General features: G+C 42.7%; 3 protein-coding genes across 4 annotated transcripts; 1 reads left to right on the top strand and 2 right to left on the bottom strand.

Annotated features, from left to right (window-relative positions):
• Positions 1 to 2,837: 2,837 nt before the first annotated feature.
• On the bottom strand, positions 2,838 to 7,389 carry LOC117147448 (homeobox protein B-H1). Its single transcript, XM_033314331.1, has 3 exons — positions 6,972 to 7,389; positions 3,455 to 4,007; positions 2,838 to 3,291 (listed from the first exon to the last, which is right to left on the bottom strand). Exons 1-3 carry the CDS (start codon positions 7,042 to 7,044, stop codon positions 3,039 to 3,041), a joined length of 879 nt encoding a protein of 292 aa, XP_033170222.1. The 5' UTR covers positions 7,045 to 7,389; the 3' UTR covers positions 2,838 to 3,038.
• An 853-nt stretch (positions 7,390 to 8,242) lies between these two features.
• Positions 8,243 to 11,910, bottom strand: LOC117147653 (putative folylpolyglutamate synthase). Its single transcript, XM_033314628.1, has 5 exons — positions 11,823 to 11,910; positions 11,053 to 11,428; positions 10,546 to 10,722; positions 8,931 to 9,760; positions 8,243 to 8,864 (listed from the first exon to the last, which is right to left on the bottom strand). Exons 2-5 carry the CDS (start codon positions 11,338 to 11,340, stop codon positions 8,444 to 8,446), a joined length of 1,716 nt encoding a protein of 571 aa, XP_033170519.1. The 5' UTR covers positions 11,341 to 11,428; positions 11,823 to 11,910; the 3' UTR covers positions 8,243 to 8,443.
• A 283-nt stretch (positions 11,911 to 12,193) lies between these two features.
• LOC117147654 (box C/D snoRNA protein 1) lies at positions 12,194 to 13,853 on the top strand. Of its 2 annotated transcripts, none has more exons than XM_033314629.1 (3): positions 12,194 to 12,301; positions 12,349 to 13,139; positions 13,194 to 13,853. In XM_033314629.1, the coding sequence occupies exons 1-3, from the start codon at positions 12,273 to 12,275 to the stop codon at positions 13,391 to 13,393; spliced, it is 1,020 nt and encodes a 339-aa protein (XP_033170520.1). In that variant the 5' UTR covers positions 12,194 to 12,272; the 3' UTR covers positions 13,394 to 13,853. The 2 variants fall into 2 exon arrangements, with proteins under 2 accessions (XP_033170520.1, XP_033170521.1); XM_033314630.1 differs by having other exon boundaries at positions 12,216 to 12,301; positions 12,356 to 13,139.
• Positions 13,854 to 13,898: the final 45 nt, after the last annotated feature.

Here is a 13,898-nt window from a genome sequence, read left to right as displayed (position 1 = left end):
TCCACAGGTTCGATGGCCGCACAATGGGACACAATGCGGCAATTAGGCATAAAGATGCCAGATTTGAAATAAGCAAGTGTGGCACGGCCCGGGGCACAAACACAATTTCGGACGATTTTCCAAACGGATAATGACAAACATTTTAATCACAAAACGAGACGAGAAACCACCACCACCGCCAATTGCAGTGGCTGGGTAACACACAAATTTTCACACAATATGGCAAACATCGCGCAGCCATCCTCCAACCGGAAGTCAAGTGTGTCGAGTCCTTGTGCCCTGCCCATCCGCGATGACATAATCGCCCCTCAACACAATCATTATGTCGAGAATTGCTGTTGCGGTTTCCCCGAACTTCACTTCTTTTTTATTTTCCTTTTATTTTTATATACATACATGCATATACATATATTTTTGTTTCTGCCCTGCGGATGGACCACAGCAGGCTGGAATTTAAATTGAAATTGGGATATAATGGCAGGGAGTAACTGTCAGTTCCTCCCCTGAATACCAGTGAGTACATCCATGGCCAAAGTCAAGTGCCTTCTGTGGTAACTTCATTATTTAACAATGCTTATGCGGCCCAAAACAATCATTACTTTAACAAGTCCAATTTGTTTAGATCTCAAGAATATTTATGTTGTCTTTCTGACACCTTTCTATAGTTCATATATTTAGTTCATATATTTCATATATGTTCCATCTTAAAAACGTAAAGATGTCTATAAAATAGGCTTTCTTTTATTATAATATAATATAATAATAAGTAATAATTATTTATATAAATAATATTTAGATGTGCCAATAGTTTTGGCTAGTCTTGAAGTTCTTCATAATAACAAGCAAACGTGCGCAGAAAAGTATGCTACACTTTTGGCACTAGCATTTTCCGTTGTTTTTTTCCAAGTTGCAAATTGTGCTCTTTAGTTTCGTAGTTTTCAGCCTGAATGCGGGCAAAAGCCGAAAAACTTTGCACCACTCTACCGGTTTATTCCTTTTTTTTTTTAGTTGCAAAGTTCTCAAACGCCGAGAGCTTAATGCAATTAATAACTCATTAAATAAATACAAATCAAATGATGAATGATGGCCAGCTCAAAGGAGAGCGGCTGGTGGAGCCGGAGGTGCCTTTGTGCTCAAAGGATGGCTGCGTAAAATGTACCAATTAAAAATGCCATTCAAATCTCAATGGCTGCGCAAATGAACCGCATGAATGTGAGAATATTGTGGAATATAAAAAAAAAGCGCCGAGGAAACCGGAGGAAAGAGCCAGAAAATGTGAATCATCATCTAACTGTATCTGCAAGTGGCTGGCATGATGGGGGTTAGCAGATGCATTTTATTCATTAGATTACATTCACATTTCATAGACGATTTCATGGCAACGTTAACTTGCTTGCCTTCCCATTCGCCTTTGCCTTTCATTCGCATTTCAGCCATTTTTCCCGCATTTTTTCACATTGCCCGCCCCGCTTCTTTGGCTTTTCCGTTTTGTTTCCGGTGGCTCCCTTCAAGTATCTTTTTAATTAGCGTTCTGTGCCGCTCTGCACCACTTGAAAACTACTACTCTCCCGTCGCCTGCCCCTATATCATCATGTCCGTATCCTCGATGGGTTGCTTTGGGTTGGGTTGGCTGGTGTCCTATGGCATGGTATACACTATGGCATGGTTATACTATATCCATCTAGCCCTCTCTCTCGCTCGTTAACTCACTCACCGCAGATTCAATTTGTGGCTAAACATTTCTCCTCCTTTTTGTGTAGCGAGCTAAATGGGCATGAAAATATAACTGTAGCTACAGACGATCATCGATGGAAAGAACTAAATAAGCAAAATAGTTTACATATTTTTCAAAAATTTAAATGCAAACGATCTTGTTCTTGGTTGTTGCATTCTCCTTCATATGTCACTTGTTGATTGTTGCATGTTCTATGTTGTATGTTGGATATTTATTGTTTGTCCTTAGTTGTAGGTTTCTTTTCAGCTTGTGCTAGGGAATCCCTACTGTATATGACGCTGCTATCGCATCCTCGTTTGCCAGGACGCACTGCTGCCATCTCTTTCTGGCGCTCATGCGCTCTCTGCGCTCCGTTGGCCCGTTATAATTGCGACCAGAGTTGTTGCTTGTTTTCCGGTTGGCTGCTTCATCTTTCCTCTCTTTCTCCCTCCGTATCGCCCTCTCTCTCTCTCACACTCCCTCGCAAGCTGCCTGACAGCTCCATGCGAATAATATATATAGAGTGGGTCTATGTACAGATAGGTGTAGACGCGATATCCTGCCCGTTGGGTGGGCATATGTCGCGGGCTATTTGCTATATAGCGACAAATTGATATCGTTTTGTGCGATTCGCTCAAGTTGATTTTCAAGCATGACTCACAGCTCACCGATTTGCGGTTTTGCAGATGGGCGAGCGGCATTTAACCGATACGCTGCATTCGATTCTGTTGTGAATTATTAAATTGCACCCAACACAGCACATGAATATATAAAGACTTTTAGTAAAATTGAACAATCGGCAACGATCGATTTTAGTGATCGATCATTATCGTTTCTCAAAGTTATCGGAAGTCTAACGTTTGATTTGTTATTCGATTTGATATTCTGTAAAAGTACCACATCTCTTCAACTTTGCGTTCACTCGAAAAGCAAATCAGATCTATAATTTATACTAGTTAGCTTTGATTTAGTTTTTTTTTAAATTCATTTAAATTAGATAACCTCCCAAGTGAAAACGCTTAAAGACGTGCAATTGAATGTTTATTCTGGCCAAAAAAAAAGTCCATAGAGTGCGATGAAAAAAAAGAGATTTTTAGTTTTATAATACAGTTAATTAATTCGACTATGCTTATGTTTATGATTATATTGTTAAGTACGTATTATAATAATAATATCGGGTATGCTTGGTAAATATCAGCACATCGCTTGACTTTCATTAATTTATCCCGATCGGTTATTGCACAAAAACTGTTTTCTTCCATACGCATTATATACACAGGCAGCTGGGGAAAGTGGGATGGTGGGGGAGTTAGGGGCGTGGCTCCTACATGGGACATCCGTGGACGTAGCCGACGTTACGGAAAATGGCCGCCGCTGCGGCGGAAGTGAGAAAATTGCACGGATTGCTGGCAGCCGCTGCAGCGGCGGCGGCGGCACTAAAAGAACTGCTCAGTCCGCTGGGACAGCAGCCGAGTCCGCCCGCACCGCCGCCATCCTGGACCACAAAGTCCTTCTCCATGGTCGCCTGATGACGCAGCTGCTCCAGACGCAGTTGATTCTGTCGCTTCCACTTGGTTCTGCAATGGAAAAGGCAAATGAATCGCTTACAATCGTTGTCACACGGTTAGATATTTCTAACGACAGTTTCTAATCAAAACATATTGTTTCATTATCCATTATCCTATAAATTTTAAAGTACGCCCTTTCCAATTTAGGAATTGGCTCTCGATCAAGACTCACCGGCGATTCTGGTACCAGGTTTTCACCTGCGTCTCGGACAGATTGAGCGTTTCGGCCACATCGCTGCGATCGGCCACGCTCAGGTACTTCTGGCACCGGAACTTCCGCTCCAAGTAGGCGAGCTGGGCGTGGGTGAAGGCGGTTCGGCGGCGTCGCGGCTTCCGGCCACTTTTGCTCAGCTGCAGCTTGTGCTCCGCATAGCCGCCACTCGTTCCGCCGCCGGATCCCGGGCCACTGCCATTGCCGTTGGCATCCCGATCCCCATTGGCACCACTGGCCGCCGCTGCCAGGAGTCCAGCAGCCACGCCCGCCGCCGCTGCAGCGGCACTCAGTCCGCCGGCTACTCCTCCTCCTCCGCCACCACCCGATCCTGTGCCAGAGCCGGGGCCTCTTGTGGCCGATAGGCAGGACTCCACACTGGATTCGTCGTGGTGGGTGAATCTGCGGTGATGGTGCGACAGCAGGAGTTCCTGCTGGCAGCCCGCAGCCGTCGAGTCCGGCGTAGATCGATCCTCGATGTCTATATCCGAATCGTCGTTGGAGAGCTCCAGTTCTGGAAACAGGAAATCAAAGGGAAGATTAGAAAAATGTAGTTGCAAGTGTTCAATTATCCTAAAGACATCCTGCTTTTATTTGTAAACAAAAGGCTTTCCACTCATTTAAAAATTTCCAAAATCAGACAGCAGTGTGGGCAAATTAATTTTTGAAGCTCTTCAAAACCTCCGATTGACCACGAGTCACTCGGATTCAATTGGAGTGCAGAGTGCAGGCCGAGTGTCAAGTGGACGCCGGAATAAAGATACCGGCTTTAAGACACTGTTGCCTGTTTTCGGGCGCAGCGTGGCACTAATGCGTTCAACCTCTTCTTTTCGCGCGTGCAACCACTTCCGGTCGAGAAGCGACCTGGGAAACCCATTGCCGCACCACATCAAACCACACCACATCGCATCGCAAGCGGCAATAGACAATCGCATTGGATGAAGTGCTATCAAATCGGATGGGCGAATCAAGTGGGCGTTGGTCCGTTTGGATGACAGGGCGGCGAATCGGATGAGTTGCAATTTGCAGCAATCAACGTGTTATTTATATCCGTCGCACATACACTCGCATCCTGAACACAATTCCAAATCGGAGTCGAACCCGGACCGAAAATCGCGCGCTGCGGGCTGCCTGATTAAATTCACGTGTCGACGAGCTCTCAATTGTTTTTCCTATTGGAATTTACATGGTCTGCTCCACGCTGCACTGAGAGAAATGTTTTGTTTACAAGTACTTACTTTTAATTACTATTTTATTCGTTTTCAATGTCATTTATATACCTCTTTTCGATTTATAAAACAATTATTGAAGTGAAAACCAGAGTTATATTGGCAAAAAAGAAAAACAACCTTTTACCGACGTTTCACAACACTCGACCAACTGTGGCACATTATTCATAATTCTCAATTTCTCTTTATTTCGCGCAGTGGCGCTTACTTAACACTCAACTTTTTAGAAGAACATCATTTTCGATTCGCCACAGGCGCTCACGTGTGTTCGCCCAGCAAGGATTCTTCTATGTTTTCCGCCCACTTTTTTCGAGTGCCAACTGAACGGGCGGAAATTATTTTTATATTTGTATATTTTAACCCCAAATGGGTTTCGACATCTGATTCCATTTATAACGATTTGCGCAGACAGGACGGAAGGGTAGATGGTGGATATAGGTGCATATGTCTGTGCATGTGAGGGGATATTCAATTATGTGTGGATATCCTGGGGAGCGTCTCGAGTGAGTTCTTTCATTTTCCTCGAAAAGTCACGTCGTATCAATTTGCGGCACAATTGCCATTTAATAGGCACTTGAACTGTGAGACACACATCTGAAGAATGAAGACTGGCGAAAGCCGGCGACTTGTCGAATTGAATGGAGAAAGTGGGTGAAATGGTCTCGCATGTGCCGGCAATTTGGACTTATTTGGACATTGGAGTAACGTATGTGTGTCCTAATAATATACAAATTTCATGTTTTGTATTTATCCACGCCGTTACCAACGTTGAGTTCAAGGCAGAATCGAAACGAAAGGTATGCTTGCAGTGAAAGTTTCACTTTCTTCCTATAACTGACAGCAATTAGCCTCTAAATAGTTGTAATTGTTGAGCTAAACTTTATTTAATGTCATGCCTAATTAGAGGATAACACATGCAGTTGGCACAAACCAAAAAACAAAGCATACGTAAGCGGGCACCGCAGGCGGTACACTGTGCAAAAATATAAATACCCATTTAAATAGGTTGAGAAATGACTATATTAATCAACGAAAATTTTTACATATATTTCTTTAATAATTTTTTTTTTCTTTAATACTTGAAGATGACTTTTGTTTTTTTATATTTTCTTGACTCAAAGTCAACACTTGTAAAGATCACGATTCGATTTCTCTGTGTACTTGTGCGAGGATGCGAAAGCATTTGTCATGACTGAGTTTTCAGTCCCATTTGCATTCGCATCCACCACGACATTTTCCCTTTCGGTTTCCGATCCCCTGGCTAAAAACAATTAAAGTGCTCGTACGTGACAAATTGCTCGAGCGCAGGTTACGAATAAAGCAGTGTCAACAGCGACAAAAATACTATTAACTGCCAACCCCACACAGGCAGAAAAAAAGCTATAAAGTAAATACAAAATATATTGAAAATAACAATAATTAGCCAGTCTATGGAAAACTTACATTTTCCATAAGCTAACATATTTTTTAAAAATATAAAACAAAATCAAAATATCGTATTGAAATATAATAATTTTCGGTGCAAGCAAGCAGTGCACAAATAAATTACTGCCTGAAGCTGTGGTTTTTGTTGTTTCCACTCAACCCCTCTCGCTCACCCACTGTCTAGCCATCCCACTCGCTCTCATCGCCATCTCACTCACACCGCTAAAAGTTTTGTTTTTGCGATAATTGAGCAAAGTGTGAGATTTAAATGCCACAGGCGGGTAAAAAACAGATGACAGAATTGGGGGCGTCAAAAGAGAGTGAGCAAGGCAATTTGTCAGTGGTTTTAGCCAAAAACTCCCCTTATTTACCCCTCAGCCAACAGCAAAACATCAAAGAACGGGAGATTGGAACAATGAACAGGCTAATTGGCCAAAAAAGGCGTTTATATTATGTATGTATGTTTCACATGTGAGAGTGTATGTAAAATGATAGGTTATATTTAATTACATGGAAGTCTTGTTATTTACCGTTAGTATGCAGCTAAGCAGTTGTTTGCTTTAAAAAATATATCTATCATTAGCAGAGAACTGATATAAACTAGATATTTAAGGACATCACTTTTTACAAATAATATCTAGTTAAGGAAACGAATTATATTCAATAAAGGAATATTTTTGTTTTGATACTTGTTATAGTAGCAGAATTTTTACAGTTTTATAGATATGACTATATGATAAGGTAAATATGGTAAATGATATACCCCATGGTATTTAAAGGTACAAAATATATAAACTATTTTCGAAACAATTCCGAAAACTCACCCGAATCTGTTTGTCGTCGATTAATCAAATCGCCCAGAAGATCGCGTATTAAAAAAGATTTTGAGCTCTGCATTTTAATGGATCTGCAGTCCTTATGGCAAAACCGATGCTTAAGTGTGATTTGCAGATTGTTTTAGAACTGGTTTTGAGGTAACTGGCACATTTGAAACATTTTGCACTAGAAACCCCGTTGCAACAATAACAAAAATAGTTGTAAGTCTTTATTTGTTAAGTGGCTTCGAATGCATTTATTTGATAATCCCTTTTTATTTTATCCTTTGGCGTTTGGCCGACGGCAGTGCTGTGCAAATTTGGTGATTATCCTTGGGCCTTGGATCTGTTCTACGCGTAATCGAATTTTCCAGGACGAAACACGCACACACACATTCACACAGACAGACGGACAGAAGGTAACTGTAACTGAACCGCTAAGCGCCGAGTCAAATGAACAACTGAAATGCGAAACGTCGAACGTTTATTAATCCTTTTAGCGAACATCGCCAGGATTCACCCCCTCGCACACACACACACACACACACAAGTGAATTACGCGGATTTGTTGCTGTAAACGGGACAGTTTAGCGCCCACGTCGACGTCGACGCTTGCAGAGGAAAAGTCCAGCAACAACATCAGCAAAATGAGTGAAAAAAAATATAGCTACAAAAAGGAAACTTTCGCAATGGCCGCTGCCATTTAACCGTTATTTAATCAGTTGCCTTAGACGCACAGCATCATCAACAGCAGCATGCCGTCCCGCTCGCTCACCGACTTCCGCTGTCCCGTTAGCCATTTTGTTTGCTGTTAGCCCAGTGGGTGAGCAGGTGGACAACAGCTAGCTGTCTCCCTCATCGCCCAGGGTTGCCGCCGCGCCATTGGCTGTCATTCTGGCCACCCCTAAATGTCCCGGGGGAAAAAAGCAACCCTTAAAGCTCTCGCGTTTCCTTAGCCCAGTCTGATGCCGCCTTTGAAATCTGCGTCAGTCGCGGGAGTTGCGAGCTCCAAAACGCACCAAAGTGGTATGTAAGAAGATAAAGGACCAGGAATCAACGAAACACCGTCGGCGAGTTGGCAACTCTGTTTGGTGGGAGATTGTTCGATGTCCGTAAGGATTTCAAATCACCTATATTGAATATTTAGTTAGAATATAATATTTTGGTAAGTATCGTGGCGTACACATTATAAGTGTAAACTTTCGGCTGGTTAATATATTCCATAACAACTGTAAATAAGTTTACAAAAATGTGCAATATAATAAGCAAACACTGCTAACTAAAAATGGGCATAAAACATTTCTTAGTGTTTTTATTTCTACACAATATTTTAAACATTGCTTCATTATTAACTACAACTACATTTATTAGTGATCCACTTTAAAGTCCGACTAAGTGATATGCAAGTGGCTTGCGACTAAATCTAATAGCTACTAAGCAATCCCAGTGATTCACCCAGTTGCACTGGTTAGGAATGCGTCTTATTTATCAGTTCGAGATTTGGGATCCTCGATAAGATCTAGGGCACTTATAGCTGCTCCCAGCAGATGAATGGAACCGGTGACGAGGACCTCAAGTTGTCCGTCGTGGTCCGTGGCTTGTGGAAATCTTTGCCAGATGGCAGTAAAAGCGTCGATTAGCGTATTATACACCTGACCCACATCTTTTTGTTGCTCCGTGGCGCAGAGGTCACTCCAAGCCGAGGCAATGATCCTCGCCCGATCCAATTGCATTTCGGGACTAAAACGAACCATCACCTGGCTGGGAGCATTTGGCGTTGAGGTGGCCAAATTGGGCACAAAACAGACCATGTCGAAGGCACAGGTGCGGTGGAGGAGCTTTAGCAGAGGTTCGAAACCGGAATTTCCGGTGCGATTGAAGATCAGAATCTTTGGGTTGACACTGCAAGAGGGGAAGTCAATCGAATCAATTATGTGTTATAGGACTAACTCCTCCTACTCCGCTCACCTGTCTCGCACGCTCTTTTCAAACCACTCCGTGCACACTTCCATGCTTTCCAGAGTGTGAGCTCCGTCCAGATGTAATCGCATCCCGTGCCACTCGACTAGCTGGCACCGACCGGGCCAGTGGGTGCTAATCAGTCCGTCCAGCAGCTGTGGATCCATTTTCACCTCGTGGGGAGTGTGCTGCTGTTTTCCCGACTGCGCCAACCAATCTTCGGTCAATTGAATGGCCAATGAGCCATTTAAGCGAATCAAGTTACTGAAGGTCTGCCAAATCGGAGCATATGCCTCCGATCGGAAGTAATCCTCGGTGGGTGGAACCTCATAGAGCGTGGCCAAATTCTCCTTCGCCCGCTGACGTATTACCTCCAGGCATTCCGGCTGAGTGACATGGGTGAAGACATGCGATCCGGTCTTGATGATGCCCGCCTTCTGCCAGGCAATTTCCGGCAGTGTGCATCCCAAGAGCTCCGTGTGCTCCAGTCCCAGCGATGTGATGCCCACTGTGCGCACATTTCTTACGATATTCGTGCAATCGTGCTCACCACCGATGCCCACTTCCAAAACGACCACATCCACATTCTCTGCGACGAAAACATGGAATCCCAAGATGGTCAGGAACTTAAAGTAGGCGGGCATGTCGTGATCATGCTCCCGCCGATCCCACAAACGGCTGTAGACCTTCCAGAACTGCTCCGTGAACTTATCCTTGGCCAACAACTGGCCATCGATACGAATCCGCTCGTTGGTGAACAGGATGTGGGGGGAGCTGAAGAATCCCGTGCGGACACCTTGATGGCGAAGCAGAGATTCCGTCAAGGCGCAGGTGGAGCCCTATGTGAAGACGTATTCATCATCATCAATAACAATAAGAACTTAAAGGGAATTCGTATAAGTTATACGCAATTTATGGGAACAGCGAATAAGAAAATCACTTTCATTATGGCTATAGCATTTTTCTAAATGAAAAGGTATGTTGGAAACCCGGCGACATTTCCATTCAAAAAGTCAAGTGCGAAATTATCAGAATTCTAATCCACTTTAACAACGTTTTTATCTGATTATGTTAGTTATCTATGGACGTGCCCCATTAACAGTACAAAACGTGCAAATAAAAAGCAGAGAAGGCAAGGCTCAAAATATGAAAAATGAAATTTGAAACAAAAAACATTTGAAAGATTAAAACGGACAATATGATACTCCTCTTACATAAAAACTAGCCAAGGAGTACGAATTTAGATTCATTATATCGAAAGGTATCAGGGAAATCAAATTAATTAAACCAAACCATAAGAAGATAATGATATTATTTAAAGTTCTCGACATGAATGTAAATTAAATATAAACTGCAATTATATTGATATATATATAGATATTTGCCTCACTTCATATACCCGGCTGATAGACGTAAGAAGGGTATCAAAAACCCAAGCAGATCGATCAATAAAAATATCAAATTGGAACCTAAACAAATCTAATCAGCAACTGAGCGATTAGCGGCCTCGCCACAGTTCTCCGATTGGAAGAAACAAGAGCTCAACGATCGAGAGAGCAAAGCCAAGGGAACCCAAAGAAAACAGGTTGAAGCCATTGATATACATATGTATGTAGGTACCCACCTTGCCCTTGGTGCCGGCCACATGGATGAAGGACAGCCGCTCGACAGTTTCCAGCGACAGACCACTCCGCTCCAGATATTTAATGGTATCCGCTTTGGTATCCACGCGGGCGTTTTTCATCGAATTCCTTATGGCAGCATCGTTCGACTGCAGAGAATTCAACTGCTTGATGGCCAACTGAAAGTAGTGGGAAATTTGTAAAATAATAATTAATAACAAACGAATTTGTTTTAAGCTGGGTCAGCATGACATATAGAAACTTTTCAACTGAAGATGAAACATTTTTTACTGTAATTCCGACCCAAATACCAAATTTAATCACACAAATAAATTTGAAAACATACATAAATTATTTTGGTATTTAGATTTACCATATCGAATCGAAGAAATTATGCTACGATTGTGAAATCTTAGGTATGACATTAATAGGTAATAAAACTATGTAAAAGTAACTAAAAATTGTATCTGTTGGTTTCTAAATGGACTTGGGAATTGCTTTGGACTTACCTCAAAGGCGGCATCTGTATCCTTGTTATTGTTATCGCTGCTGGATTGGATATTGCCCGATCCATGATTTCCATTAATACTCTGCAGTGGGGGATTAAGTACGCGTTCCGCCAGGCCCACACCCGATCGGAGTACCGCCAGGTGCTGCATGCGCTGCGTTTTCACTGCACTGAGGGTGGTCACCGTACTGTAGGTGCTCATTGTACCGTGGGAGCTCTCTCTACTGACGACCAGTGATCTGGGCTTGCTGCTGTGACGGACTAAGTAGCGCAACAGACAAACAGCCATATCAATAGAGCCGGGAGTCGTAGACCTCCGACGAACGGCTCTTCGGCTCACTCGTAGTTTTCACTCACAGGTGCTGGAGCGGTGGTATCTAATAACAAAAAAAATGAAGGCAGAAAAAACTGGTGAATAAGCAACACCTAATCGTCACGGAAACAGCGTTAAAATTGGGGTAGATCATATGGGTCAGACGCGCGTGTGCGTGGCTTGCAATTGACCGATAAGATTTTTTATACGCACAACAAATACATTAATAATAATAACTGATAAAATCTAGTTACTGCACGCGTATTCAAATATGGCGCCACATAATGTATAACGGGCAGTTGCTATCGTTTGCGATAAATAGATATGCAAGCTCGATAACAAAAACATCGCACACACACACGCGTCCTTCGACACACACGCTGTGTAAATAAACATTGCGTATTATGTTCATTAGAATGAGCAAATAAAACTAGTTTTCCAGGTGATATTGCACTCACTCGATTAGCAAGCTGTTTGATTAACACACTATATGTTTTGCAATGAAATCAACGTAACAGCAACACCACAAAACATGCGAGCACAACAACACAAGATAACATGTGTACAGCAAACAGCTGTTTCAGCAACATGCACACCAAGTTGGCAATTTTCGAGCCGAATCTAGCTAGTGACAGATCTCACACGTATGGCGTTACATTCTATACTTTTATAAGTATACTTTTATATATAAGTCGTAGTATTCAAATGGAAGCACTTTTAAAGAAATTAAACTAAATAACTATACTAAACAAACTAAATAAATAACCTATACGTTAGCTGTATTTCTAGCTATTTCATACAGCTACTTTTAGCCAGACCCTAGCTAGGCCAGCATCAGATGGTCAGCACTATGGATGGTAAACAATGCCAACACGTGGGTTCAGCTCAAATTGAAATGAATACAGACGATGGCCGATGAGACCAGCACTAAAACCAGGTACTTCCCAATGATCATTGTTTTTTAGTGATCTAATAACCACCTAGAATCCAGAGAACCATGCGCCTGGGAATGTGCGAGGTGTGCGCCGCAAAGGAAGCCTGCTACGCATGTCCCAAATGCGAGGTGAAAACGTGCAGCCTGCCCTGCGTCCAGATCCATAAGAAGGAGCTCAACTGCGATGGCCAGCGGGATCGCACTAAGTTCGTACCGCTGAACGAGATGACCTCGCGGGAATTCATGAGTGACTACTGCTTCTTGGAGGAGTGCACACGCTATGCGGAGAATCGGAAATCCGATCCGTGCAAGCGATTTACCCACGACCAAAGGAATCTCCCAGTGACTCAGCATCGCATGCGGATGGCAGCCAAGAAGCGCAACATTAATCTGCGCTTGCAACTGGAGAATTTCAGTCGGCACAAGGAGAACACCACGTTTCTAAACTGGAAACTGGGACGATTCCATTGGCGTGTAGAGTGGCTGTTTGCAAACATTCCTTACGAGGCAAGCCTTCCCCGGAATATAGCTCGATTCGTGGACGAGGAGTGCAATGAGGAGCTTACGCTGTCCGATCTGGTGGTCAAGTATGTGGATCTGCAGCACGAGACGGCACGGGATCAACGCAAACTGCTGACCAACCATCAGACCGCCGGTATTGGCCAGCTGAGCTTTTGGCTTAGGGCCGAGGGTGTGCGTCGCAGCTCTACGAGGTGTTATCTCCTCGACTCGACCAAAACGCTGGGCGAGAATCTAGTCGGCAGAACTATCGTGGAGTTTCCCACCATTTTGGTCACCTACGAGCCGAAGCCACCAGGAGGATATGAAGCCATCGACAGCAGTATGTTTTCGTGTCTAAATCGCCAATTTCATAAATTAATTTTCATATATTAAGGTGAGGAATTCGAGGAAGAGCAGGAGGAGGATCTGCCTGTAACCAAACCAGGACCATCCTCCAACGCAGTTGCGGAGGACTTGGATGATTCACATGATGTGTACTATAAACTGGCTGCAGCATTTGCTGGTGAAGATGTTAGTGAAACTGAAGACGACGAAGAATTCGAGGAAATCTACAAACAACGTGTTGTACTGTAGAAACAAATAATACAGTACTATTACCCGCAATAACTGTCCCGCGCAAATAAAACAATTAGCTTTTATATATTTTTACATAAGTTCTGTATTTTCTCGTACGCATTTGATTTGATTTGTATTTTAGGCTTATTAAACATTAATAATTCATACCACACTTCGTTTCGATCTAGTTCCGTCATTGTCAACATCATCATATTACCAATCAATTATGATCATCATAATATAAGTATATATAAAGAAGTTGGAAAAATCAAGTTACAGAGCCTTGGGATTAATCGTAATTTGTGTACACATTTTGAGTACAGAGTTTTGTGGTCAATGCACAGCAGAGTTTGTCCCTATTTGGAGGATCTGTAGTTTAATTTTGATATACCAATTAGCATTTCGATTTGTACATAATACATATGTGTGCCAGTATATTCCTATATAAATTTATTATATTACTTTCATTCTTCCTATTCTTTGCTTTTTATATATTTTTTTTTTTTGCCTGCACCAGTTATTT

This window comes from Drosophila mauritiana, chromosome X (genome assembly GCF_004382145.1).
Source record: "Drosophila mauritiana strain mau12 chromosome X, ASM438214v1, whole genome shotgun sequence".
In the NCBI taxonomy this organism is placed as follows: domain Eukaryota; kingdom Metazoa; phylum Arthropoda; class Insecta; order Diptera; family Drosophilidae; genus Drosophila; species Drosophila mauritiana.
Note: the sequence above shows the minus strand (reverse complement) of the source record. Positions and strands in the feature narration are given on the sequence as shown.